This window comes from Panicum virgatum, chromosome 9K (genome assembly GCF_016808335.1).
Source record: "Panicum virgatum strain AP13 chromosome 9K, P.virgatum_v5, whole genome shotgun sequence".
In the NCBI taxonomy this organism is placed as follows: Eukaryota; Viridiplantae; Streptophyta; class Magnoliopsida; order Poales; family Poaceae; genus Panicum; species Panicum virgatum.
The window spans coordinates 8,008,929-8,036,413 of NC_053144.1; the positions used below are offsets into that span (position 1 = coordinate 8,008,929).

At 48.8% G+C, this 27,485-nt stretch overlaps 4 protein-coding genes across 11 annotated transcripts; 3 read left to right on the forward strand and 1 right to left on the reverse strand.

The window, feature by feature from the left end:
- Positions 1-1,441: 1,441 nt before the first annotated feature.
- LOC120649836 (inositol 3-kinase) lies at positions 1,442-4,167 on the forward strand. Its single transcript, XM_039926736.1, has 2 exons — positions 1,442-2,538; positions 3,633-4,167. The coding sequence occupies exons 1-2, from the start codon at positions 1,591-1,593 to the stop codon at positions 3,825-3,827; spliced, it is 1,143 nt and encodes a 380-aa protein (XP_039782670.1). The 5' UTR covers positions 1,442-1,590; the 3' UTR covers positions 3,828-4,167.
- A 149-nt stretch (positions 4,168-4,316) lies between these two features.
- LOC120649837 (cyclin-H1-1-like) lies at positions 4,317-14,207 on the reverse strand. 5 transcript variants are annotated; one of them, XR_005665391.1, is made up of 15 exons: positions 13,897-14,207; positions 13,731-13,781; positions 13,567-13,627; positions 13,288-13,406; positions 13,137-13,210; positions 12,638-12,758; positions 12,488-12,556; positions 12,044-12,085; positions 5,854-5,931; positions 5,658-5,716; positions 5,454-5,538; positions 5,058-5,146; positions 4,913-4,975; positions 4,772-4,836; positions 4,317-4,560 (listed from the first exon to the last, which is right to left on the reverse strand). XR_005665391.1 is itself a non-coding variant. In XM_039926737.1 (14 exons), the coding sequence occupies exons 1-14, from the start codon at positions 13,954-13,956 to the stop codon at positions 4,827-4,829; spliced, it is 981 nt and encodes a 326-aa protein (XP_039782671.1). In that variant the 5' UTR covers positions 13,957-14,207; the 3' UTR covers positions 4,321-4,826. The 5 variants fall into 5 exon arrangements, 2 of the variants coding, with proteins under 2 accessions (XP_039782671.1, XP_039782672.1); XR_005665390.1 differs by having other exon boundaries at positions 4,321-4,630; XR_005665389.1 differs by having other exon boundaries at positions 4,321-4,657.
- Positions 14,208-14,335: 128 nt separating this feature from the next.
- Positions 14,336-17,273, forward strand: LOC120649839 (magnesium-dependent phosphatase 1-like). Of its 2 annotated transcripts, XM_039926739.1 has the most exons (4): positions 14,337-14,592; positions 14,750-14,921; positions 15,677-15,793; positions 16,890-17,273. In XM_039926739.1, exons 1-4 carry the CDS (start codon positions 14,483-14,485, stop codon positions 17,010-17,012), a joined length of 522 nt encoding a protein of 173 aa, XP_039782673.1. In that variant the 5' UTR covers positions 14,337-14,482; the 3' UTR covers positions 17,013-17,273. The 2 variants fall into 2 exon arrangements, with proteins under 2 accessions (XP_039782674.1, XP_039782673.1); XM_039926740.1 differs by lacking the exon at positions 15,677-15,793 and having other exon boundaries at positions 14,336-14,592.
- Positions 17,274-19,406: 2,133 nt separating this feature from the next.
- Positions 19,407-24,320, forward strand: LOC120649840 (CBS domain-containing protein CBSX3, mitochondrial-like). Of its 3 annotated transcripts, none has more exons than XM_039926741.1 (6): positions 19,407-19,685; positions 21,949-22,212; positions 22,316-22,397; positions 23,524-23,597; positions 23,753-23,813; positions 23,915-24,320. In XM_039926741.1, exons 2-6 carry the CDS (start codon positions 21,955-21,957, stop codon positions 24,055-24,057), a joined length of 618 nt encoding a protein of 205 aa, XP_039782675.1. In that variant the 5' UTR covers positions 19,407-19,685; positions 21,949-21,954; the 3' UTR covers positions 24,058-24,320. The 3 variants fall into 3 exon arrangements, with proteins under 3 accessions (XP_039782675.1, XP_039782676.1, XP_039782677.1); XM_039926742.1 differs by having other exon boundaries at positions 19,526-19,685; positions 21,952-22,212; XM_039926743.1 differs by having other exon boundaries at positions 19,540-19,685; positions 20,423-22,212.
- The last annotated feature ends 3,165 nt before the right edge of the window (positions 24,321-27,485 follow it).

The following is a 27,485-nucleotide window of genomic DNA, read 5'->3' on the forward strand; positions in this document are numbered from 1 at the left end:
AGTTAGAAATAATGAGGAGCCAATATTGTGAGGAGCAACAAGTAGCTCTCATAATAAGAGTAACTAGTCATGTATTTTCAATTAAAACTGCTAAATATCGCCTTTCTAAGTAATTCGCGTAGCAAGTAGTATGTATGTATGTATGTATGTATGTATGTATGTATGTATGTATGTATGTAAATGAGCGCGCATGGAGCATGAGGATTAAGCAGGCCATGGCTCTGTAAAGCTCCTACTAGCTCACTTCGTGCATATGTGCAGTGGCGGAATGGAAGGAGGGCTAATTAGTGCTAACTGAGCTAATCAACATATGGATAATTGTGCTAATATATCATATCTCAAAGAAATTTTCTTGACCAAGGGGGCCAGTACACACTACCCCGGTTGTCCTGAGGTCCACCAGTGCATATGTGTATCTCCTTTGCGCATGACTCTTCCTACATTGTTGCGGTTATAGATGTTAAAACTAATCTAATTATTCTCTGTGCATTTTGCGTTCAGTTGTCAAGGTCCCATTATATCCCTCTATCTCAAATTATAAGTAATTTTAGCATTTACAGATACATAACAAAAATATATATGTAGAAAAGCTAAACGACACATAATTTAGAACGGAAAAGAGTATTTGACCATATTGTATGTTATGTTGGCACCGTCGCTAGCCGTAAGTATCAAAATTATGTTCAATTGCAAGTCAAAGAACAGTGAACCCACAAAAGCACAATATAAAGTATCGCCAATGACTCAAAGCTTTACTTTTGTTGAGTAATTTTTTTTCTTCTTCTTGGCATCATCTAAAATCTCCAGGAATGAAAGGACGATGGGGAGGCGGGGGCTTTTTGCAATTGTTTTGGTGACTCGGATGGCTTGATCCACGTCAAAGACATGTCATAGACCTCTAATGAGCCCCAAACAACGTTTAGGGATCGTAATGGCACGATTTGGGAGTTCGTGGACCGAGATGACACAGCGAGTCAAGTTTGAGGACCGCCCGTGCATTTTACTCTTAAAAAAAAGCGATAGTTGAAAAGATCGGCGGCACACACGTCGTTTCACGGCAGCGCATTACTCGTATTATACGCAAACGAAACTAATTACCGTAGACAATGTACACGCCCCACAGGTCACAGCCTCACGCGTCAAGCGGTTTTGAGATCATGAACCACGACAGAGCAGCAGCAGCCAGCAGCCCAGCACGATGCAATAGTATGGCTCTCATTTTCTCCGTGCTATATCTACTGTAGAGTACTAGTCAGCTACCCCTCCAGGCCCGACGATCCAGGCTGGCAGGCTCCGACGAAAATCTCAAACTCCAACGCGCCGGGCGGCGTCAGCTGCCACCGCCGCCGCACCAGCTCACACGTGCGCCGTCACCAACGTGTCCCGCCGCAGGCCCCGCGCCTGCGGCATCTGTAAAGCCCCGCTTGCCGCCGCCCCTCCGTCCACCCGCCCCCGCGCTTTTATTCCCCACCTCGCCGCATCTCCCCCCTCCCCTACGATGCCGTCGCGCACCTCCTCTCCCTCGCCCCCCACACGCTTCCCTCTCCGCCCCGCACCGTGGCGCCTCCCCCCGCTGCCGCAGCCGCCGCGATGCCGCTCGCGGCAGAACCCGTCGAGGCGCTTGAGGAAGGGGGGAATCAGCAGCAGCTGCTGCTGGCGACGAAGGGCGGGCCCGCCCTCGAGGGGCTGGTGGTGGGGAGCTACTGCCACGACGTGCTGATCCGGGGCGGGCGCGTGGTGGGGGAGACGCTCGGCGGGGCTGCCGCCTTCGTCTCCAACGTGCTCGATGCCGCGTCGCCTCGGGAGGAGGAGGAGCAGGAGGCGGCCCCGTTCGTCGTGGTTTCCAAGGTGGGGCGCGACTTCGCCTACGCCTCCGCGCCGGCGCCCGCTCGGCGCCCGCCGCTGCTCTGCGCGTCGCCGACCACGTCCTTCCACGCGCAGTTCTCCGAGGCCGCCGCCTCGGCGCACGCCCCCGACCGGGAGCTCCGGCGCGTGCGCGCCTGCGACCCGATCTACCCCGCCGACCTCCCCGATCGCCGCTTCGCCTACGGCCTCGCCGTCGGCGTCGCCGGGGAGGTGCTACCGGAGACGCTCGAGCGGATGATCCGGCTCTGCCGCGCGGTGCTCGTGGACGCGCAGGCGCTGATCCGGGCGTTCGACGCCGACGGCGCCGTCTGCCACGTGTCGCTTGAAGATACTCCGTACGCGCGGCTTCTCCCCCGGGTGGCGTTCCTCAAGGCGTCGTCGGAGGAGGCGCCCTACGTGGGGGTGGAGACGGCGAGGCGGCGGTGCTGCGTGATCGTGACGGAGGGGAGGGACGGGTGCCGGCTGTTCTGGGACGGAGGGGAGGCGCGCGTCGCGCCGTTCCCCGCCGTCCAGGTGGACCCCACCGGCGCCGGAGACAGCTTTCTGGCTGGTTTTGCGGCCGGGCTGTTGTGGGGACTTCCTGCAACGGACGCGGCGTTGCTGGGGAACTTTTTTGGTGCTGCCGCGGTCTCGCAGGTCGGCGTGCCCACCTTCCATCCCAAGATGTTGCAGGTTTGCGCCATTTGTCCTGGTTTGCTCCTTGTATAATATACTCAGATTGGGAAGAACCATTTTGTTAGATTGTTGATCAATGAAGCCCTTGGCCAATTTGTTGAATGCATCACATATCCTACGCAAAATCGTAGCTCTAACAAGCTGCAGCTGCTGTCAGCCTGGAAATGACACAAAATTTCATCAATGACATCTCCAGATGATTTAGTCCTCAGCTGGAGCAGTATCCAGTTGCTAGTCAAGATCTGAGAGACGTGATCTCTTTGGCATGAATCTCGAAAATTTTGGTCTAATTTCAAGCTTTCAAATGTAGACTTGTGACTATATTGTGAAGAGCTAGCATGCTGAATCATTTGACAACCATTTAAGGTACCTTTCTGGCTGAAGAAAATTTCCAATATTGTCTTTTCAGGCTGGAAGCAGCCATAAAAGAAAATGATGGTGTTTGAGTGTCCGGTAGAGCTAGAGTTAGCAGTCAGCCAGTCAATAGCTAGAATGACTGAATGAGACCAATGAGTAAATGTCTGATGTGAGGATTCAAATCCTTCTATTTAGGGTATGCCTGCAAAATGTATTTTGTGGCCAGCATTAGCATATATCTTTGACCTATCACTTTGCATTCAATTTATGTGGATGGTGATTTAGGCCACTTTTGTGAAATGGTAGGCTAGAAGAACATATTCTAACATCCACAACACTGCCATCTCCTTTTGTTGAGGACCGTTGGTTCAATTATCACTTGTCACATTCACATCTTCCTCGAGATCATTTAGGGATACCCATGTAGTAGTAGCCTTTGAATCTGTTTCCAGTTTCTGGGCCTAACAATCTTGACTTCTGGTCCAGTTTACAATCTTATTTTTTTTGGTCCACTTTCCAAGGTTAGCAATCTTGATTTTTGGTCTAACAGTAAAGAATTACTATTTGTATAGCTTTCCTTGCTGTTCAACAATTGAATCCTTGCAGTCTGCATATAGAATTTCGTAGTATTAAGTTAGCAATCTCAGTTTTGTTAGTGTGTATTTTGCATACACAGTGCTTCACTTCTTATGGAATCTTAATGAGCTTTTCTTCATTTCAACTCAAAAATGCAGGCTGTTAAAGAAATACTTGAAGATAAGACAACAAAACGATCAAGTCCATGTATAAATGGAACCACTTTTACCTTGGAAAGGTCAAATATGCACGATGAGTTACACACGGCTCTCCAAGAAACAGCGAGGCTGATGTCTGAACAGCAGCAAGCTGATCCAGCAAACGGTAATGGTGGTGATATTTGCTCGACATAGGAACTGAGTTCATCAGGAGGCAGTTAGGCGCCAAACTGTGGCAGAATAACGCAGCACTACAATCCAGATTTCACATTGAGGTCTGTGTAAACACCTAGCCAACAAGAGAAGAAAGTCTGTGCATACGAGATGTGCCAGTTTATACTGCCATCCAGATGACGAGGGTTCGGTTCTGCCTGTAATAGCTGATGAGAAAAATGAAGCCAGCCGATCAGCTGGGCTGTGTCCTGCTGTGTACGCTGAACGAGTGTGCTCTTTTGAGCTTTCGAACATTCGTGCGGTTACATTGACTCTTACCGCATTTTACCCTGCCTGAAGGCTACGAAATTTGTCTGACTGAACTGAGAACGGCAAACGACTCTTACCAAAATTCTAGACACGAAAATTCGTCCGACTGAACTAGGAACGGCTAACAAGCATGAAACTAGTTTAACGCGTCACTGGTGTCTTCTAACCTTTTGTTGTCGCTGAAAACTGAACCATAGACAATTAATTTTGAAGAGTCTTCCATGATAAGCTGTTCGCACATACTCAATTCAGATTCAAAATCACAGTTAGTTCCAGATGATTCACAACCACAGGCCATCATGGATTTCGGTGTTCAGCATAATGATGGTACAGCCACAAAGAAGAAATTCAAGTAATAGTGGCTATACCAATTCCAGTTTTCCATTCATAGCGATAGACAGAGAATGTTACACCTCTTGGTTTGTATCTTGCTGCAACTCTCCCTCTACATCAAGGAATAAGTTATGATATCGCCTCGTCAAAAAATTGCTAGTCCTCAGGTACAACTGTAACAGCTGGTGCGGAAAGAGACGTGTCATAGCCTGAGTTCAATTTCAATCATTTGGGGGACCTTGAATAAGATGAAGCTACTCCACTCGTTGATGTGGTAGCATACAAGTAAACAACAAAGTAGATGGAGTAGTAGAAGTCCTCACCACTGCATTCTTATAATTGATTTTTACACAAGGGCACTGCTCGACCATATGATCTCTAGCCGTTGCTGCACAAAAAGCGTTCAGAAGCAAGGAACTGAATGGAACATGGTCAAACATGAGTTGGAGGTGCAAGGTGCTTACAGCTGGGCATCAGTTGATGTCCTTTTCAATTTGTGTTTTGACTTTTTCTCTTTCTTCTTGTGCCTGTAGAGATGTGCAAATCAGAAAATGGGTATGATGAGTTATAACTACAGTAGATATAGCACGGAGAAAATGAGAGCCATACTCATCATGCGAGCTTCGATCCCAACAATGTTTCAGCTTGCGGTCAACGTGCCTCATATCCTTAACAGTAGGTATTTTAAGCTGGTCAACCTGCAATATGCACAAAGAATACAAAGAGAATGACAAAGGTACAGAAGCTTTGAAAACAATACATGGTAATGTAATGTAATGTAACAAAGCATAACACCTAACACGCCCATATGGTTACCAAAGACGAAGAGCAGAATTAGCATACTAGAAGAGTTTTCTAATCATTCTATGTAACACAGTGTAAACTAATCTAGTGAAGCATTACATAAGTACTTTTCTTAGTGGTAGACTGTATGACTGAAAATAATACTCGCACAACTGATTTGTGAATAAATTGCATCACCCCAAGCCAAGGAAAAAACTTTACCAAGTAATGGATTGATTTGATTGACTGAACAAACTGTTCGACTGTACAATCAGAATGTTGCCTTGAGAAGATAGTTTCCAAGTATCTGCAGACAATTAGTGAATTTAGTAACATTTCTACTGAACAAATAGAGAGAAAGCAAATACATAATGAAACATAAAACCCACACATATGTTATAATAATCCAGATCAAATGTTCATGACCTTTCAAAATTGAAGACCTTGAGAATATCATTGGACTTGTGCAAAGCAGCCAGTGCCAACTGTACACATCATCTAATAAGATTAGTTGAAAACTTGGAAGTTCAAGTAAGCTTATATTGGCGGATGCAAAATCCAAGCAGTAAATTTTTCAAAATGGTAATGATACCATAAATAACAATAGTTAGTTTAAGTTTACCTGCCCTGGAGTATAGAGAAGAGGAGCATCGGTTAACATCATTTTGTCAGCATAGGATATCGCGGTTTGATGCAACTCCTGAAAGCCAGCAGGGGTAAGCTTGGAGGCTTACAACTTGCATATTTATTTATGGTCTAGTAATTATTTTGTTTCTTTCCATGTAAGGAATAAACTGAGAGAGCATTGGGGGTATCAGATCCAGCTTGAAAATTCACGCCTCCTCATCTCATGATAATTGGATTATTATTATACAGTTTTTAGCAAGTATAAATGGTGTAGTGTATCTTCACTGAAAAGAATAATAATCTTATGACTCGTGCCAATATTCAAATTGAAGCAGTTCCTCTGCCATCAAAGTCCCAATCACTGACATGTGGACCCTGATACCAGAGGGCCACATCAGTCACCAAGCCATGGTGACTTAACATCAGAGGATCCAACCACGTATTCAAATGTTGTGCTGTACTGAGGTGAAGTTAACATTCAGAAGTTGTGTGCCACGATAGTAGATATGCAAAGTTGCAAACTTTGTGCTTCCTGTAGTATGCATGCACATCTTCGGCACCCAACTCAATTTTCACAGATAGATTTGTCCACTTATGTTCAGATCGCCACTAGTGAAATACAAACACTGCAACCAAGGTTTCAATGTTTACCCTTGTCACATGCATAATTATAAATATGGTGACATTTTAACTTAACTATAAACTTCTAAAGGTGAGAACTAATGTTACTCTGGGTACAAGTACTACTTCTAGTACTATCAACCCTGTGCAATTACCATGCCAAACGTCATAATCATTCCCAATATCTAGATTGATTTCTGGCATTTGCGAGATACTGAGATGATGCAAGTGCCTGATAGGAAATTGTCGGTACCCCAGGACTGGGGTACCCCCTCTTGCTGTGACTAGGCAAGAGCCTTAGTAGTCATCCTTGACTACAACCAAACAGCCGGACCCCTGCAGTCCGAAGTCCTGTCCTCCCGACAAAGGTCCGGACCTGTTCCGCGGCCGGGGAAGGTCTGGGAACGCCACGTGTCCCAGGAAAAACAGGCGCTCAAGCGCAAGCAGCCAGGGCTCCGGACCTCCCAAGGAATCCAGACCCCCGCGGGGTCCCGGACCCCTCATAGGGTCCTGGATAGCAACCGGACCCCTCTCGAAGGGAAAGTTTGGACGCCCCGCCTCAGGGCGGTCCGGGGCCGACACGTGTATGAAGTCCTTGGTCTCCATATTGAGGTCCACCTACCTTCGCATTCATTGCAGTAGGTGGACATCCACTTTGATATAGTGGAAGCCGAGGCGTTTGACTGACCAGGGGGCACTATTGATCGCGTATTACCAAGGCAGTGGAGCCGATGGCGCCGCCCATGCCGCGTCTGCCAGTCTGCCGTAACAGTCGGATACGACGGCTCGGCTTCACCCATTATGACGCTACATAATAGCCTCAGCAGGCCACGCCGCAAGCTACGCTACTCCAACGGGCACCTAGCTGACGGAACAAGAGAAGACCCCTGTGACAGGAGAGCAGCAGTACGCATATCGAAGGAAAGATTCGCTACCACTGTAGCCGCATTCACGTTGGGCCCACCTGTCGGGGCATCGACGTCCTATGTATCCGCTCCCCCTTGATCTATAAAAGGAGGGAGCGCCGCTAGAAAACCTCAGGCTGGGCAAGAGCCAAGGCCAGCAGAGGATAGGTTCATTCACACAACCAAGACAATACATCTCCCAGTGGACGTAGGGTATTACGCTCCGGCGGCCCGAACCACTCTAAATCGAGTGTTCTTGAGTCCTTGTCTCAGCGAAGATCCAGCCCCATCGCCTAGTACTTCCCCGAGTACTCCCTCACAGGGAATAGGCGGGTGCGCTCCGCCACCCGGCTGTGGGTACCCCTAAAAATCCCCACGACATTTTGGCGCCGTCCGTGGGGAGGACAGGCGTTGGCTGGATCTTCAGGCCTCTAGGCTGTGTTCTCCCTCTGCAACGGCGAACTTGAAGATGAAGGAAGGCACACTCACTCCGCATGCTATGGCACCGGCACTCCGACGCCCTCGGTGCGGCGGCGCACGGCAGCGGCGCCTGCTGTGTGTCGCCACCGCGACACCTCAGAGCCGGCGTAGCAACGCACAGCGGAGGCGCCGCTGCGCGCCGCAGCTCCTACGTCGACTCAAGGTTTTCTCTCAAGCAACGGCCACGCCTCCTCAGCGGTGGCATGGTGTCGGCTCAAGGCTTTCTCTCAACATGGGGCCTGGAGCCGACGGCCATCCCGGAGGAAGTTGACCGTGTCGTCCCGCCGTCTCCAGCGCCGGAGATCCACCTCAGCGTTGCTCGGTGCTGCTGCAGACAGGACCCCGCCTCCTCGTGCGGGGGCCCCTGGCGCTAGCACCAAGGACAAGCCGGCGAACGACCGCACTTCTCCACGCGTCGCACCGGTCCATCTGCTGCGCAAGGGCTCTGGTTTCCATCGGCAACGGCGACGGCAGGGGGAGGGGGCCTCTTCCATTCAAAGCCAAAGAATTTGTCTCATGCCATGTAAGCATGTGACAGCTCTTAGGCAAGGAGGGGTCCCCCGAGCTCCCGAGGTGATGCTGGATGATGCGGTTCAGGCACGTTCAGGGCGCCTTCACCTCCGAAGAAGAACACGCTGTATAGCATGCAGCCGTAGGTTACTCCTAAGAAAGGAATGAGAGATTTTCTCCTTTGTAATAGCGTGGTGTCTACGTGTGTGTCCAGAGCGGTCAAGGTCCGACCTTGTAAACCCGACCTCTGGCCCTATCACACAAACAGGCAAAAGCGGTCCGGAGCGGTGGAGGTCCGTCCTCGTAATCCCGACCTCCGATGTATACCGTGACAACCACAATAATAAAGGAGATTTTCCTCCTCAGTTTTGCCTAGGCTCCACCCTGATTACATTTATTCGCCTTGGTTTAACTATTCTTTTCTCTTGACCGGAGTTTCCCTTATTGCTAACAATCCAAGTTAAGTTGCTGGCTTGTGGTCAGGTAAAGACACCCCTTCTAGCTGGAAGGCGGTCCGGACCCCTAAGGACCTGCTCTGGAGAAGTGGTATTTGTATCCTGGGGTAGAGAAGCTCCGCGTGGCTTAGCCTGGTAATGTACCCTAAGTTTACGTACTTCACTACCCTGTTACAAGTACTCTAGTATCCAGGACTGCTGACTTTAGAGGTCCCGGGCTCTCTTCTAGTATAAGGCTTGGTTTCTTTGCACCTTACTATGAGGTCCGGTAACATGCTTCATCGGATTGTCAGCCACGGTCGCTCCAAGTCCACTCCGGTGGCCCGCTCCGGCGGAGACCGCTCGCCCCGGTCGCTCCAAGTCCACTCCGGTGGCCCGCTCCGGCGGAGACCGCTCGCCACGGTCGCTCCAAGTCCACTCCGGTGGCCCGCTCCGGCGGAGACCGCTCGCCACGGTCGCTCCAAGTCCACTCCGGTGGCCCGCTCCGGCGGAGACCGCTCGCCACGGTCGCTCCAAGTCCACTCCGGTGGCCCGCTCCGGCGGAGACCGCTCGCCACGGTCGCTCCAAGTCCACTCCGGTGGCCCGCTCCGGCGGAGACCGCTCGCCACGGTCGTTCCAAGTCCACTCCGGTGGCCCGCTCCGGCGGAGACCGCTCGCCCCGGTCGCTCCAAGTCCACTCCGGTGGCTCGCTCCGGCGGAGACGGTCGACAAAAGCCGGGTCCGGGAAGTAGTGCTACCCCCTGAGCGATCCGAAGTCCGTGTAGCCGCTTAGCTTGGTTCTGTACCCTAAGCCTACGCCTTCGTCGCCCCGTGGAGAGCACTCTAGTACCTAAACCAGGCAACAATCATACCGGCCTCAGGGGTCCGGGATGCCCACTCTCTCCAAGAGCACACCAACGCAATCAAGTTGCGTCGGAACACATCACGGTGGTGGCCCCACCCGCGGGTTCATACCTCACCCGAGGTGGGCCCGGGGGCCACTGTCGGTACCCCAGGACTGGGGTACCCCCTCTTGCTGTGACTAGGCAAGAGCCTTAGTAGTCATCCTTGACTACAACCAAACAGCCGGACCCCTGCAGTCCGAAGTCCTGTCCTCCCGACAAAGGTCCGGACCTGTTCCGCGGCCGGGGAAGGTCTGGGAACGCCACGTGTCCCAGGAAAAACAGGCGCTCAAGCGCAAGCAGCCAGGGCTCCGGACCTCCCAAGGAATCCAGACCCCCGCGGGGTCCCGGACCCCTCATAGGGTCCTGGATAGCAACCGGACCCCTCTCGAAGGGAAAGTTTGGACGCCCCGCCTCAGGGCGGTCCGGGGCCGACACGTGTATGAAGTCCTTGGTCTCCATATTGAGGTCCACCTACCTTCGCATTCATTGCAGTAGGTGGACATCCACTTTGATATAGTGGAAGCCGAGGCGTTTGACTGACCAGGGGGCACTATTGATCGCGTATTACCAAGGCAGTGGAGCCGATGGCGCCGCCCATGCCGCGTCTGCCAGTCTGCCGTAACAGTCGGATACGACGGCTCGGCTTCACCCATTATGACGCTACATAATAGCCTCAGCAGGCCACGCCGCAAGCTACGCTACTCCAACGGGCACCTAGCTGACGGAACAAGAGAAGACCCCTGTGACAGGAGAGCAGCAGTACGCATATCGAAGGAAAGATTCGCTACCACTGTAGCCGCATTCACGTTGGGCCCACCTGTCGGGGCATCGACGTCCTATGTATCCGCTCCCCCTTGATCTATAAAAGGAGGGAGCGCCGCTAGAAAACCTCAGGCTGGGCAAGAGCCAAGGCCAGCAGAGGATAGGTTCATTCACACAACCAAGACAATACATCTCCCAGTGGACGTAGGGTATTACGCTCCGGCGGCCCGAACCACTCTAAATCGAGTGTTCTTGAGTCCTTGTCTCAGCGAAGATCCAGCCCCATCGCCTAGTACTTCCCCGAGTACTCCCTCACAGGGAATAGGCGGGTGCGCTCCGCCACCCGGCTGTGGGTACCCCTAAAAATCCCCACGACATTTTAAATGTCGTGGTGCTGCAAACCACGGCCGGGTGGCGGAAGGCACCCGCCCTAGCCCAGAGGGTGTGTACTCAGGGGGTAGCTAGTCTTAGATCGATCTCCCTCCAGAACACAAGAAACACAGCAGGATTTAGAGTGGTTCGGGCCGCCGGAGCGTAATACCCTACATCCACTGTGTGTTGTATTGCCTTCCCACAAGCGTGAGGAGGTGCGAGAGCTTGAGTCTGTATTGTGGAGATGATGTGTGAACCTCCTGTGTTCTAGCGGGCGTGCTCTCCCTTTTATATGTCCAAGGGGAGCACGTACACTGAGCGGGGCCCCGACATGTGGACCCGGCGATGTATTATAAACTACACTTTGGCCTTCAATGGCTCAGATCCGGAGATCTTGTCGTCGGCTTCTGTGCGTAGCTTCTGACCAGGGATGGTCTTGAGTTGTCCTGTCAGAGTAGAGTCTAGCCTTTGCAGTCGCGCGTCGAGGTCACGATGAAGCGCCGAACTACTGACTCAGTCTACTGTAGCAGCGTGCACTGTTGCTTCAGTCAGTAGCTGGTCTTCATGACTCGTCGCTCATGCGCGCAGCGCTGAGTCTTTAATGCTTGTCTCGGTATCTGGCGATCCACAGTGTGGACTGACAAAAGCTGCCCCGTGCCCAGAGGCAGCAGATCCCGCCTCAACCACTCGCACTTAATGCGGGTGGGTGAGGGAGCTTCCAGCGGAAGGCTGGCGCCCGCGCCCGCGTCTGCGTGACACGTGGCGGCTCCGGACCCCACCCGAGCAGCTTGCTGAGCCGAGAGCTCACGGGGGTCCGGGTAGGCACGTGGAGGTCCCGGACCTGCCTGCGGGAGTCCGGATGGCACGTGGAGGTCCCGGACCCGCCTGCGGGGGTCCGGGTCCGCGGCCCACAGGTGCTGAGCATTTCCACCTCTGGGACACGTGGTGACACCGGACCCGTCCCCAAACGGGAAGCGGGTCCGGCACCGTTGGTCCGGTGAGATGGAGTCGGAACCCAGGAGTCCGGCTGCTCAGCTCCTTAGGGCGTAGTTACGGATAACTACGCGAGTCTTGGCACAGTAGGAGTGGGTACCCCAGTTGTAGGGTACCGACAGAAATATTGTGCAGATGAACATAGTTTGCATAAGCTCGTGCAGTTTGAAACATGTCAAGAAGAAGAAACAGCAAACGGTACCTTCAAACGCTGTAATGCACTGTTATCTTGCCTGCAGAAACCCTTCACAACAAAAGCAATAGCATAAGACAATAAACAGTGCACTAGAAAAAGTTGAACTGTACTCCCTCCATCCCTAATTATGGTTCATTTTAGTTTTCCTATAAATCAAATCGTTCTAACTTCAACCGTGTTTTTAGAGAAATATATAAACATCTATAGTACCAAATAAATGCACTATAAACAGGTTGATTCAACGAAACTAATTGGATGTTGTAAATGTTGGTGCTTTTTCCTATAAAGTTAGGACAAAGCTAAAGTGAACTATAAAAAAAATTTGGAAGTTGGAACAGTGGGAGTAATGAATTTACTTATAACAGTGCATGCCATGGAACTACTAAAACAGAGCAATCTGAGAATCTGTACTTCATGATTTGCAATACAAAACAAGCAAGTGAAACTTACTTCCAGGTCATCAACAAATCCTTCAATAGATCGATATGGTGCATAAACAATGAGATCAAAATCTAAGGTCTGGAAGCCAACAAGAAACTTAATGTCATATTCTGGTTGCTTGAGGTACTAATAAGAAGATAAAATGTGTAAGCAGTATACCTTAAGAAGGATCATCTCATTATCTAGAATGATCTGGTGGTCCTGCTGAATTCCTTTACCAAGTTCCTCAGCAGAAACATGGTTTTCTTCCACTTTGCAAGAAGTGTATACACATGTTAACCTGTCAAATGAAAGTTGGTTAACTGGAATTTCCAGACAAAATTCTACTCCCTCCGTTCCAATTTATAGGTCATTTTGGCTTTCCTAGATACATAGTTTTTGCTATGTATCTAGAGACAATGTATATTTAAATGTATAGCAAAAGATATGTATCTAGAAAAGCAAAAACGACCTATAATTTGGAACAGAAGGAGTAATACTTTCAGGATAGACCTTGACTGTATAGGTATAGGACAAGATGCAGCACACACTCAATACACGCATCACTCTTCACATAATGAGCTTAAGGGAACTTAGCTAAGTATAAGTACACTAGAAATCAATCTATAAATTCTCAACCACAGAACCATATTTGTTATCATGACTACTTAGTGCTTACATAATATGCTTTGGGTGATGCTCCATAACAGACCACTGTAGATAGAATCTCTTGAAATATATTATAGCTGTAGCCTGAAAATCAATAATCAACTATGAGCAACTAAATCATACGCGGACAAAGGCTCAATCATGGAAGAGGGATCCTTTACCTGGATTTTGTGAGGGAATTTGAATGCTGCACATACTTCTTGAATCTTCTGCTCGTAAAATACTCGTGCCAATTGCTCCTCTTCATAAGACAGAGGCTTTACATCCGAGCTACCCTCAACTAAATCAAAGAACACTAGTTCAACACTAAAATTGAGGAAACACAAGTTAAAAAATCATGAAAGCACAATTCTTTGCAGTATAACAACTGTATATTTGGAGCACTACACATTGTGCAGGTAGCCATACAAGTAAGTTCGCAATCAACCAGTGTCACATACCATGATCCGGCGAATGGACCGAGCCATCAAGCGGGCCCACCTTCAGCCGCGTCGTCCCATACTTCGCAAAGAGCAGGAGAGGAACAATGAGTAAATTCGCATTAGCTAACCACAACTGCTGATTAAGTAATCACGGCAACTGCGATGAACCAACCAGACCCAACCTGCGCGAGGGTCTCCGCGGCCCGTTGGTTTGCCGCCGCCCACCTCTCCGTCTGCGAAGCACAACACCAAGGGCGCGCGCGCCATATTGTCAGAAGGTCAGAACAGGCTCCAGGCCGTGCCAAAGCATAGCAAAGCAAACGGCAAACCCTGAGCGCCCGGGCTCACCAGATCGTGCGGCTGGAAGATCCACCTCTCCCGATGCGAGGAGGTCCGGAAATCCGCCATATTTGCGGTTCGCCTCCTCCCTTCAGTGTCTCCGCACCTGATCGAACCCTCGGTGCCGGTGAGAGGCGAGTGCAGCGGGACACCACCGCTTGGAGAAGAAGCGGATGGCCGTGGACGGTACGAAAGCTGTTTGCGCGCGAACAAACAGTGTGGCGGCGGCGGCGGCGGCCGAGGTGCACGGTGACGGGTAGCGGCGGCGAGCGCCGGAGAGGTGGTGGACTGGTGGTTTTGCGGTGGGGGAAGAAGGCAGAAGAGAGAACGAGGCGGCCCTTGTTGGTCTGCGCGGGGGCGCTAACGCGATCCGGCCCAAGCCCAACCCAACCCAACCCAACCGTCCGACTCGCGGCCTGGTTCAGGCCCAGCAAAATCTCGGAGCAGTCCACCACGCGTGTCGCATTGGCCTTCTTCGTTGCCGACTTCCCTTGTCGAACCGTCCAGCCGTCCAGGTCCTCGCGGGCGCCGTCTCCCCTAGCCGCTCCGCCCGCCGGCGAGTGGCCGTCGCCGCAGCAAGGAGAGGAGAGTGGCGATGGGGGACGAGCGGGTGAAGGCGGAGGCGCTGCAGATCCTGGGCCTCTTCCAGGTGCTCCCCCGCCTCGTCGTCTTTGACCTTGACTACACCCTGTGGCCCTTCTACTGGTCCGTCTCCTTCCTCCCCCTCTCTCCCCCTCCCAAGTTCCCAACCCAGCTTGGCTGGTGAGAAATCGCCGATTTGGCTGGTGAGAAATCGCCGATTTGATGATCCGCCGCTAGGTGTCTCTTGTTTGTTTTGGTTGACTGGTTTCTGGTTTGACAGCGAGTGCCGGTCGAAGAGGGATTCACCCAGCCTCTTCCGGCATGCCAGGGGCATCATGCACGCCCTCAAGGAGAAGGGGATCGACATGGCGATTGCTTCTCGCTCGCCCACCCCGGACATAGCCAAGGTGTTCATCGACAAGTTGGAGCTCCAGTCCATGTTCGTCGCCCAAGTAAGAACACAGAATTCCTCGGGGCACCAATAGTTCAGGCATTTTTTTCTTGAAAAACAATCGGGGTATAACATGATGTAGCCCCGTACGGTTATATGCGAGCAAAGAACAACACATTAGGAATGGACATGTATATTAATATCAATATGTTTTCTTTAATCGACAGGCTGCAGAAAATAATGAAATCTGAATCAAACCCTAAAAACGTGCCAACTGAAATATTTCTGGTGGTTCCATCTCAAATATGTGCACATATTTCCTAAGGAAAAATTGCCTGTATACCACTCTAACCTACAAGCAGTGGCCTAAAGTACACTGAATTTGGTTATGAATGCCATCAATTTTTTTCTCGAATACTCAGGACAGCTGTGTATCTTTGTATTAAGAAGAAGAAATGATCCAATCACAAAAAAAACAACTCCCCACCTTGGATCAGAATGAGGAGTGGGGCGGGAAAAAAAACAAAAACAGACTGTTACAAAAAAAAAGCTGAGAAATCTAGGACCTGACCAATAAACCCTTCCCCAACTAACACCCAAGGCCCAGGGCAGTAAGGCCCTTGGCACTCCCATTGAGCAGGCTTGGATCTCTCTTTTCTCAATCTGCCATTCTCTGATGATGCCCTGTGTACTTTTAATTGTCCCCATCCCACAAACCCTTGTGTTCTTGGACAATTCTTCCCGCAACAGGCACTTTTTTGGTTTTAAGAACCTCATGCTTATTCTATATTGCTCACATACGGTCACTTTATGAAGGAAATATTCTCCAGCTGGACTCACAAGACCGAGCATTTCCAAAAGATCCAGAGGAAAACTGGGATTCCATACAAGTCCATGCTTTTCTTTGATGATGAGGACAGGAATATTCAAACAGTAATCACTTATTCTCGCTGCAACCACCTCATTCTCCAGCTATTATCCAAATGTCGAATATCTTTACAGTGACTTCCCATTATGTGATCTTTACTGTTCTTTACTCAGCTTGTTCAGTAATTACTCTCATGTATCATGTATGGAATGTTAAACAGGAAAACAAAGATTTGGATCTCTAGTCATATGGATATATTGCTTGAGGCCGTGTATATTTTGACATGCTAATTGAATTCTTATTTCGTATTCATCAACCAAGTAATCATGATTAGAAGGGATGCCTAGTTCACTGTATAGGACAAAAGTAATAGTTAGTATCTGAATTCTAGGCTTGTGGGTTTGCTTATTCCATCTCTGCACAATATATGATCGAAACTGTTAAAACTTTTAACTTCATTTGAGACTGATTGGCACCGATAGAGTTGGTCATAATGAACACCATGTTCCCCTAGCTACTGTAGATACATAAATTGAAGCTATTGGGCTATTGCTGAACCTTGATCAGACCAAGATTATATGTTCAGGCAGTTCATTCATACTATCAGGATTACTTTTATGACACAAAAACACACCACGTACAATTCTTTTGGAATTTCATTATGACAATAAATAAATTATTTATAGAATTTTCATGATGTTCTTTATGTGTTCCCATTGTAACCAATTTACTTAGCAAAACTCATGTGTTAATTGCTATGACAAGTATTTCTAACATAATGCCATGTACAAACTAGTCATTTAATTATGACAAGTGACAAACTTTATGCATGATATGTACAACATAGTTTATAGTTCAGATAATTGTTAGTTTAAAGTGAAAGCATGGTGGTTCGAACCCCAGCACAATTAGGCCCCATACACAAATAAGCTATGTGGTTTCATACCTCTTGGTTCCCCTGTGTTCAGCGTTCCGCCATAGGGCACATGCGTATAGGTGTGACATATTATAGCTTTTCCCTTACATTTGCATATATATGATATATCCATCTGTCATGATCCATCTAGATTGTATGTATATGCACGTACAAGCGAGTTCTACAACATTCGTTGGTTCAGGTTACCTTGACTAATGTATCTATCTCTTGTTTTCACTTTTCAGGTATCAAAAATGGGAGTAACGAGTGTTCTAGTGGAGAACGGAGTGAACCTCGACATGTTTAAGTTGGGTCTCAATAACTTTGCAACTAACTTTGCCGCTTCCAGCAGAAAGCAAGACGAGTAGCCTCAAGGAAAAAGCAATACATTCTCCAAAAAGAACCTTCGAGATATTATACCTGAGTTTCTTATAATCATCAATTGCTACTATTCATGAACATTATTTTGAGTAAGGATGGCCTCGGAAACTAGCTACTGTACTGATGCAGCAACTATCTAATGTATGTTTGAAGCAAAGCACTGCATGTATTTATTTTATCCACTCAGTTGATGTATTTGTGCATTTGTGATTGATTACGTGCTGTGCCAGAATTTTCATGTGCCCTACTGTAAAGCGCATCTATACATTTCTCGTGTTAAATTTCGTATTTCAGTGAACTGTCTGGTTGTTAGATGTCTAATATAGCTGTGTCATCGTCCAGCCAAAATTGCTCTGAATTGGATCGGCGACGGTGAAATGTATGGGATGGTTAGCTGGGATATGTTTGTATGCCCCATTATCTGAAAAAAAAGGACGGGGAATAGAGAAAATGCGCAGGGTAAAAGGAGACTTCCATTTGCAGGCTGGAAAGCAGCACATATGGCCATTTAATTTCGTTAGAGCATCTCCAAGAGACTTTTCATATCTTTTCTAGTTTACAGGAATAGATATTTTGGTGAAAAAATGTCCTCCAATAATTTTTTCAATTGGATATCTAAATATAAACATTCTTTATTCTGAATTTCTCGCTAGTCAAAGATGGAGAATGGCTCTATAGACTATATACAAGATATAGAAAAACTGTTGAAAAGTATAAAGATGTAGAAAACGATTTTTATTTAAATGGCTCTTTAAATGGTGATTTAGAGAGTAGATTTTAGAAAGACTCTTAGAGATGCTCTTACTAATGTTGGTGGTGTTTCTCTGTATCAGGAAAAAAATCGTGCATTTATGACGGTCATCATGGCCGAAAATAAATAAAGTGCCCCGGGCGTTGCGTTGCGTGTGCGGTGTACCAGGAAACAAAACCGCAGTTTTATAGGTGAACGAATGATGAGGTGTGGGAGCCCGCAACGCGACAGGACGGATCGCACTCACTCTATCCACTGGAACGCAGGGCCCTACTTGACCCCCAAATGTTTAGATTGGACAAAAGCATCGTTATCCTTTTTGTTGATGTGCTGGTTACATGCATCTGATGAGGTGGCCTGTATTTTAGCGTTTCATTTCTGTGTGCTGGGCTTGCTGGCTCTTGTCAGTATCACACCAACTAACTACGGAGTATACCGTGGGCACCGTCCCTCATCATGCTGACAAAGAATTTCGGTTTTTGCGCCCCCGTTTTGCTGCTGCTGCTGCCAACCAAAAAGATACTCAAATGAGTCCTTAAAAAATGCTCAAATGCGCTCTAAAAAAAAGAAATGCTCAAATGGTACCTGAAAGCTTGCATTTGATTTGTACGGACGGCTGGTTTTATTCGGTACTCCAAAAAAAAACTACGAAGAAAACGATGATGCGTGCGGGGTATCCGGAACTTAGTACAATAGTACTAGCACCGCGCGCGCAAACCATGTGCGATTTGCTGCGGGTTCGGACGGCAAAAGCAAGCACTCCTGCACGCTTAACCCTTCGCGCCCACGTTGATGGCAGGGCGGTGGCGTGGGGCGGCGCAACCCCGGTCGGCGATCGTGGCACCGTCCGTCCTCCGGTGGCGTCGACCGCCCGCCACCGCCCGCCGGAAACCCTGAGCTAAGCGCTAGCTGGTTTGGGTCGCGCACAGCAGGCCCACAAACGGCGCAGCGTGCGTTGCGATTGCCAGCGCCCCTTGCCGTGCCGCGCCCCACCCGGCGAATGGCGCGCTCGAACCGCGCAAGCCTAAACCAACGCTCGGTCCCAAACTAGAGAAGGATGAACTTGTCGCGAGCAGAAAAGATGCATGAATCTCCATTTAAAAAAAAAGATGCATGAATCCCAGGGAATCCGAACGGATCGCACCACGCGGCCCCCACCCGACCCAGGGATCCAATCCACCAGCAGCAGCAGAGCGCGGATAACTACCAGCGACAGGCGCAGGAGCAGAGAGCCAAGCCAGCGGTGGTGATGAAATTTCGCTCAGGTCAGGTGAAACGTCGGCGTCAGGTCAGGCAGGGGTCGCGTGCGTCACGCTTGCCGATGGCCATAGCCATCCGCCCCACCGAGTTCCTTCCTCCCCCCGCCCGCCCGGCCCCCGACGAGGCACCGGGACGGCGACGCCTGTGCTTGTGTACGTGCGCCGCGCGACGGCGACGCCGCCCCGAGTGGTCGCCACCTCCCGACGCTGGCTGCTGCTGTTGCGTTGCGTCGCGTCTCCTACTCCCCTCGAATCCTTGGCACCCGCGGTCCCCGGTGCAAGGGCCCCTACTCCACAAGCTTTCCGAAGGGGCCCCCGATTCCGCCGAAGTGAAATGGACCCCGATTTCTGGTGGACACGTTGCGCATTTAATTTTCCTTCATGTCGCGCTAAAAAAAAGTGGAAGGTGAGAGAGAGGAGAGGAGACAGGGGCCGTGTGGATAAGACCGGCGGCACGTGACCTCACCAATCCCCAGTTCGCCACCCGCGGAGCCACGTCGCTTTAATTAGCGCCCGGCACCCCCAGGCGGCCAGGCCCTCGCCTTGCAGCGTAACAAGTGTCCTTCCTCCGTCTTCCTCCTCTCGCTCTCCTCCACTCTCCTCCCCCCTCGCCACTGCGGTGCGGAGCTTCGGCGGCTCGGCTCGAGCAGGTAAGGCAGCCCAACCCCCCACTCTGCTTTGCTTAGATTAAACGGATTTTTGAAAAAGTAGATTAAACGGATCGATGGTGCCTCGGCTCGGCTGTGAAGTGGGTGATCTCGAGGCGTGGCGCCGCTGCCCGTCGTGTACGTTCTCCGGGGAACTGCTGCTTTGCTCTGGATCGGGTAAAGCTGGCTGTACGTTCGCGGGGTTCTTCCTCTTTGCTACAAGAGTATTCGTTTTTCTCCTTTTATTTCCCCCTAATTTCTGCACGATCTGGTCTGCTACTCTCAAAGGAATGCGAGCAACTCTGCTGCTGGGCTTGGGTACCCAAAGGAAACGAGTTTTTAAGCAAACAGAAACAGAACAAACACTGCTAACCAGTGAGAAGAAAGGGAAAGAACGAGCAGTTTTGTTTGGTTTTCTCCTGCTGTCACTGCCTGATCTGTTGTTCTCGCTCCTTTTCCTCAGTTGTTTTCGCTGTTTTGTTTGGCTGTTAGCTGAGGCCGCAGCATATTGATTGATCCCTATCATTTGGCATCGTCATCGACACGCATAGATTGCTAGTTCGTTTTTCTTCCTCTTGTACTACTAAATGGAGACTAGTGCGTTTTGTGCTGTAGGACTCCTGTGATCTAAGTTAACACTTGAAAAATATGTCCGCTTTAAAATCCCTCCCGACTCAGGCGTGTGGCAACTAGTTTCTCAGATTTCGATTCGTTTGTTTGTTTGATTCTCGCATGTGCAGTGACTTGGTAAATCCGAATGAAACGTCATGGACAAAGTCCCCAGTGGTGAATGGGTGGAGTTCAGTGTTCTGAGTGGCGACGCCACTAGCTGGATTCTCTCTGTGTTGGTGATTCCTTATTGGTTTGATTGCGACATAGAACCTAATCCAATGTCATGGAACCGGTCCATGCTTTTTCGCGACCGTGCCTGAGCACGTGTTTCATTAAGAAGAAAGCAGTTTACAAACAATTCTTGATGTGGCCAAACAGAACTTGACCAACACAAGATCACAAATGACTAAAATAAGAGAAAAAACTGAAGAAACACAGACAAACACCCAACGATTACAACAAACAAACAGCGGCAGAAGAAAGACGGGAGAGAACACCTCCAACCCTACAACCCAAACCAAGGCCAACCTACCAACAACTGGACCTGCTAAAAGGAACTACATCGCCAAAGGTGCGAAGATCTGCAACAAACAAGGTGGCAAAGCATCCACCCAACTGACCAACAACGACGGCAAAGCATCTGTCCGGAGAGAACTCAAGCCAACGACAAGGCGGCAAAGCATCCGCCAGAGTAGCACAGCGGCAAAGCATCTGCCAATTGACGACCGACGACCAACGCGACCTGGACGATGAAGAGGAAACTAAGCGAAGGCAGGTGCAGAAGTGGATCCTCCCCGAGAAGAGCCATCGACCACCACCGGTAAGAGCTTCCAAGACAACGCCTCTAGGGAGGGAGCGACGCAAAAGGCGTCGTCGTTGTCCGACCATCATGGTCCATGCTATATTCTTCAAATCTGTTAGTGGGCTGAATTATTTGAAATTCCGAAAACAGGCCTGCCAAAGGTGTCTAGATACACCACCTTACTGTACAGATGCTGATTATGTATAGGTAAAATATGGCATCTCGCTAGCAAGTTGCATTGAAGTATTTGGTTCTGTACTCTATCAGTGATTAGAAGGCTACTTTTTGTATAAATTGTTTTCTTCTTCTATTTTTACCGGTAGGAGGGAGTGATAAGCTAGACATCCTTTTCATTGTGGCAGTACCTTGAAAACTATCGTCTCTTTGGTATTGTGCTTCGAGTAACATCGAGATAGGATTTCCAACTAGGATTGAGACAGGATTTGTTTGTTTATGCAGAACAGTGCGATGGCAACATTATTGCTGAAATACTTCCACTTATCCAATCATTCTTGTTGCTTTCTTTCCAATTCTCTGTTTGCTTTATAGGGCAGCAACTTTTACTAAAGCCCAGCCTGGCTGTTCAGTGGGATATAGCAATTGATATTTGCTTATTTCCCTGATTTCTGTTTTTCTTTGTACCAAGGTCCATGCCCTAGTTCTGACAAGGTGAACTACTTGGTGAAAGTTCAATGAACTTGTGTACTTGACTACCAGTTTGCTCTTCAAAACTTGAGCTCTTAAGGCAGCAAGCAAATTAGTGTGGTTTAGAAAAATCATAATTTAAATGAATAAATTCTTTAATAGTTCAAGATGAAGTAATTGTTCCTTTTGATTTATGATCTGACACAGAAGAAAATGCAACGGGCAGTGCAAGCCATCAGGTCGCATGGCAGTGTGCTTAAATATGCTGTTCAACAACACATCAGCGCTCCCAAACCAGCAATGCTTCCTGCTGCCTTTTCTCGCTTCATGTCAGCTTCATCTGCTCGCCTAGAGGACAGTGGATTTGAAACTGCCACTGTAGCTGATATCTTGAAGACTAAAGGGAAGAGTGCTGATGGATCTTGGCTCTGGTGCACCACAGAGGACAGTGTCTATGATGCTGTCAAATCGGTATGTGTTCACTTCCTAATGGTCCTATTAGCTCTTCTGTAGGCAATGGTTATGCATCGAATGTTAAACCTGCTTTTATTTACCTTAAAAAAACATTTTGCAGATGACGCAACACAATGTGGGGGCTTTGGTGGTGGTCAAACCGGGACAGGAAAAAGCAATTGCTGGCATTGTCACGGAGAGAGGTAATGAACAACTTTCTGTACTCACTGGCATCTAACCTGTGGTTATGATGCGAAAAAAATACAAAATCATATACCACTGCCTGCATTTTCAATTGATTGACACCCTTGACCAAAAGTTCGTTCATAAATTCATAAATACTTGATTCAGTATTTGTGGGTATGATGGAAAAATTCCAAAATCATGTACCATTACCGCTACCTGCATTTTAAATTGATTCACACCCTTGGCTAAAAGTTTTGCTCATAAATACTTAATTCACTATTCTCAATGCATATCTTCCTAGAATGCCCCTCTATCTTTATCCTTTTTGCCTTATTGTCCTTTAGACGATAGAGTGTAATCTAGTCATATTCTGTGAAAATTAAGACTGCCAAGAGTCAATTATCTGAAAAGTTGAGTAAAATTTTGGAAGATAGAAAAACTACTGCTTAGTGATTTCATATATGCAAGCTGATATATATGCATATCGGCAAACTTGCAACTTGTACTATTCTTAGATGTTTCTGTTTCATTTTTCTTTTTAAATGGGAAATAGCGGTAGATGCAAAGCCATATTACTGCCCCCTTTATAGTGAAAGGAAACTTGAACAATACATTGGAGAGGAAGGTATTAAAACTTCTATTGTAACTTTGTAAGGATGCCACTGTATAAGGCCTGTTTGATTTTGCTTCAGTTGTGCATCATATACTTTTTGGCATTCAAATAGTCTATTAGTCTTCTGAGTATTTTGTAATTGATACATCAAAAACATGCAGATTATCAGCCACATGGTTGTCTGGAGTTAAACATATATGTGAAACACATGGTTGTTTGAAGTTAAACAAATATATGAATAAGTAACATTAAATTGTCTTCACATCGCGCGATCATAGTCACCAGTTTACACAGAGGTTTAGTTTCACGAGCAGGAAATTTCAGGGGTAACGACTAACAAGTGCGTCACTTCAAACCATTAACTAGTCACACCACATACTGCAACCTTTTTCCTGTACGCAATGCCTTACTGCACTGTCCACCATGTTTATTATTGGACTTGAATGTAAGTCACATATTACACAACAGATGGCATATGGATACTATGTGAATATACCGTTTGACTAACATCTAAAACTGTGCGTGTTCAGATTATCTCCGGAAAATCATAGTGCAAGGACGATCTTCCAAGTCAACTAAGGTTGGAGACATCATGACTGAAGAGGTATTGTCCCTTGTCCCTTCTACTTCTACAGTTCTACATTTTGTTCAGTTTCCCCCATACCTTGAATCTGATTGGTACAAGACGTCTACTTGGCGATCATAAGTATTAGAAGGATGTTTAGACACAACTTAACTGATGAACCATCATGCTGACAGAACAAACTGATCACCGTGAAGCCTGGCACCAAGGTCCTGCAAGCAATGCAGCTGATGACAGGTAACCAAAATGTGCTCTTCTGTGAGGCAGTACTACTATAACCGTTGAGCTTGAGCGCACTGGAACTGATCATGGCCTGTTGCGCCGATCTCTTCTTGCAGAGAACCGCATCAGACACATCCCGGTGGTCGAAGGCACGGGGATGCTGGGGATGGTCTCCATCGGCGACGTCGTCCGCGCGGTGGTCAGCGAGCACAAGGAGGAGCTGAACAGGCTCAACGCCTACATCCATGGAGGCTACTAGGACGACGCCCCTACCTCCCAGCGATGTCCGCCTTCGATATCCAATAACTCGGACCAGTGATGATGACGAAATAGGCCGTGTGTTCGCGGACAATGCTGTTGAATTGCGCAAGGTGTTTTTCCCCCGCTTGTTCTGTGTGTATATTGCTGAAAGGCGGGCGTGACAGTGCGCCTGGTGCTGGGGCGCACAGACTATCTGACTGTGGAAACACCGGAAATAAAAAGCGTGCCGCCGCCGTGTGCTTCCTTTGCAGGATGTCCTCATTTCGCCGTGCCTGCTGTTTGTGAATTATTGTGATGTTTTTCCTCTGGTGTTTGGGTTCCCTGAGGGGCATTTGATAGGTTTCTGGAGACTTAACTGAGAGTGTTTTAGTGGTCACATCAACGAAAAGTTGCTGGACTCGGATAGCTTCTGCGTCAGTTTCTCTCGCTTGGGGAGATCGCGGTCGTCGAAGACGTTCTGCGCGACTGCGCCGGACAGTGTTTACCTGGCTGACCCTCAAGTTGAATAGTTCAGGCGATTGCTGACTTGAAATAGTTGCAATTAGTCTATAGTTGATCAGTCGTGCATGCCGTCTAATTTGTAGCGAAGTTTAATTTCTCGTGGTCTTAGCCGACGCCTGAAGAAGACTGCAGAAAATTCAGCTCGTTCCAGCTTTCGTCAAATTGCATAATTCCCGTGTCTCCAGGATACGAGCAAAGTCACCGCAACGACGTTGTCGACTGTCAAAGGCATTATAAATGCATGGCACACGTCTCCAGTGCAGATCCACAGGTGAGCTCACAAGGCAACTTTTACTTGTTCAAACATTATGCAGCAGCTTAGCACTTGCAGCCGACCAGAACCGATTTTGCTATCCATATTGACATCTTCATTCCTTTTTGGGGGTTAGGACTATTTGATGGTCAAGTTGTGTGTGCATCAGTCCCTCCCCAGCTCTCGCCCCCGCGTCGTCCCAGGGGCGACTCGGGCGGCGCCGCCCCTCTCGCCCAGGCGCCTGCCCCATCCTCCCCAGCTCGCCGCCGCCGGAGCTCGCCGGTGGAAGCCCTCTCGGCCGCAATGAGGGCGGCGGCGGGCGCACTGCACCCCTCCCTTGCCTCTCCCACAAACTCCTCCGCCCCTCCCCTCCTTTTTCCCCTGCCGGAGTTGCGCTCGAAGCTGGTGGCTGCCGCCGTTCCCACTACGCTGGCGTCCAGATCCGCCCCCGGCAAGCCCGGATCCAACGCTTCCCGGCCCGGTGAGGCCTGCCCTTTGTGGATCCGCTTGGGGGGCGGTGCCTGTCCTACGGCGGTGCCGAGCTCGGTTACGCTCGGGCTCGGGCGCTTGAGGGCCTGTGCGGGCGCGGGGGACGCTGCTGCGCCGTGCCGCTCGGCCGCGTGCAGGAGCACCTGGTGCCCACTCCTCCATGGCAACTTCGGGGAGCGGTGGACCTCCCCTTCGTGCTTGACCCCTATGGCCGGATCCGGCCTCTCGGGGGTCTGATCTGCCATCAACGGGGAGGTCCACAGCGGTCACAGCCCTCAACGACCACCACGACCGCCGTCCCTCCATGCCGCCGCGACACCCTGCTGGCTTCATTCAGGGGCGGCTTTGTGGCAACCGGTGGTGGCGCTCTGCTGCTCGCGCGAGCTATTGAGGGCTCACTCAGCAGGGTGCAATGGCCGCACTCACACCAGCCGTGCAGGGTGCCGAGTCTGGTTCGCCGGTGCCTTCTCGGTGGTAGCGAGGTACATGACTGTCCTGGAGCTTTCTAGGTGAAAACCCTGCTCGGCTCAATGTCGGTGCCGACGGCAATGGCGTCCTCATGCGTCATCTTCCTCCTTGGAGATGTCGTCAAGAACTCCTTGCAACCATGCTATGTCTGGATCTCTGGGTAAAAACCCAACTTGTTCTGGGTGGGCGATGGCGGCATCTATGATGTTGTTACCTTACTGAAGGCATCGCTTTTGGAGATCCCCTCACAGCCTGGAAATCATCTACCTCCCAACCATACCCACCAGCAGTGATTGAGCTCTTTCCCATGATATTTGCACAAGCTGCTAGCTAATAAGTGACTGCTGCCAAGGTCCTTCCTTCGTCACCATCCGGGATCTTTGATTATATCGCCGGGTTAGCGAGACTATGATCCTCTCTTGGATCTCCTGGTTCTTCTATCGCGGCCCTTCCTCCTTTGAGGCTTCCTCCCCTTATAAGGCGTTGATTGGATCCTGGATGTGCTTCAAAGATGATGAATCACAACTGTCGTCTGTTAGTTCAACTCGGTGCTTTACAGTTGCCTATGGAATGGATATTGGCTGTGTTTGGTTTGGGGGTGTAAAAAATTTCGCGGAAACTTTTCGCACTTTTGACCACTAATTTAGAGTATTAAATAAACTCGAATTACAAAACAACCTTCACAACCCCCGTGTAAATCGCGAGACGAATCTAATGAGCTTTTGACCACGTGATTAGAGAATAATTACTGTAGTATTACTGTAGTAAATCATGAATTAATTACCGTCATTAGACTCATTGCGAAAAGTTACACCTATCCCTAAAAAAGTTTTACAAATAGACTTCATTTAGTACTCCATGCGGACAAAATTCTCTTTTCGCGAAATGGTTACTGTTGTAACCAAACACGACCATTGTCGAAGTGAAGTCTCTTGGAAGTATCATTGGTCGGCAAGCAACAACATGCTTTGTCATAAGAGTTAGGAGTACATTATGTGGTTTTTAAATGTGCTTCTTGTAATCTCTCTTTCGTACTCTTCTGACCTTCTAAGGTCGCAAGCAACAACATGCTTTGTCATAGGAGTTAGGAGTACATTATGTGGTTTTTAAATGTGCTTCTTGTAATCTCTCTTTCGTACTCTCCTGACCTTCTAAGGTCACGCACATGTACTTGGTGCCATGGACCTTCCATCACCGGCTTGCCGGCATCTATGTAAGTTTATTCAGGTGGGGATTTATCGGCCCCGGTGTTTCCCCTAAAAAAAATATTGACATCTTCATTGTTAAGAGAAAAACATTGATTAAAGCCATGTTTAGTTCCCACTCTATAAACCCCGTAAACACAAAAAAAACGTCACATCAAATATTTTGCCACATGCATGGAGTACTAAATGAAGTCTATTTACAAAACTTTTTGCATGGATGGGCTGTAAATCGCGAGACGAATCTAATAAGCCTACTTAATCCATGATTTGTAACAGTGATGCTACAGTAACCATCCGCTAATTATTAATTAATTATAGATTAATTAGCATCATTAGATTCGTCTCGCGATTTACAACCCATCTGTGCAAAAAATTTGTAAATAGAATTCATTTAGTACTTCAAATTAGTAAAATTCCATCACAAAATTATTTTGCAAAACATCCAAACACGGCCTAAATATTTGGAACCTGCTGATGCCGACAGGCAACAGACTACTTGCTTCTGCAAAC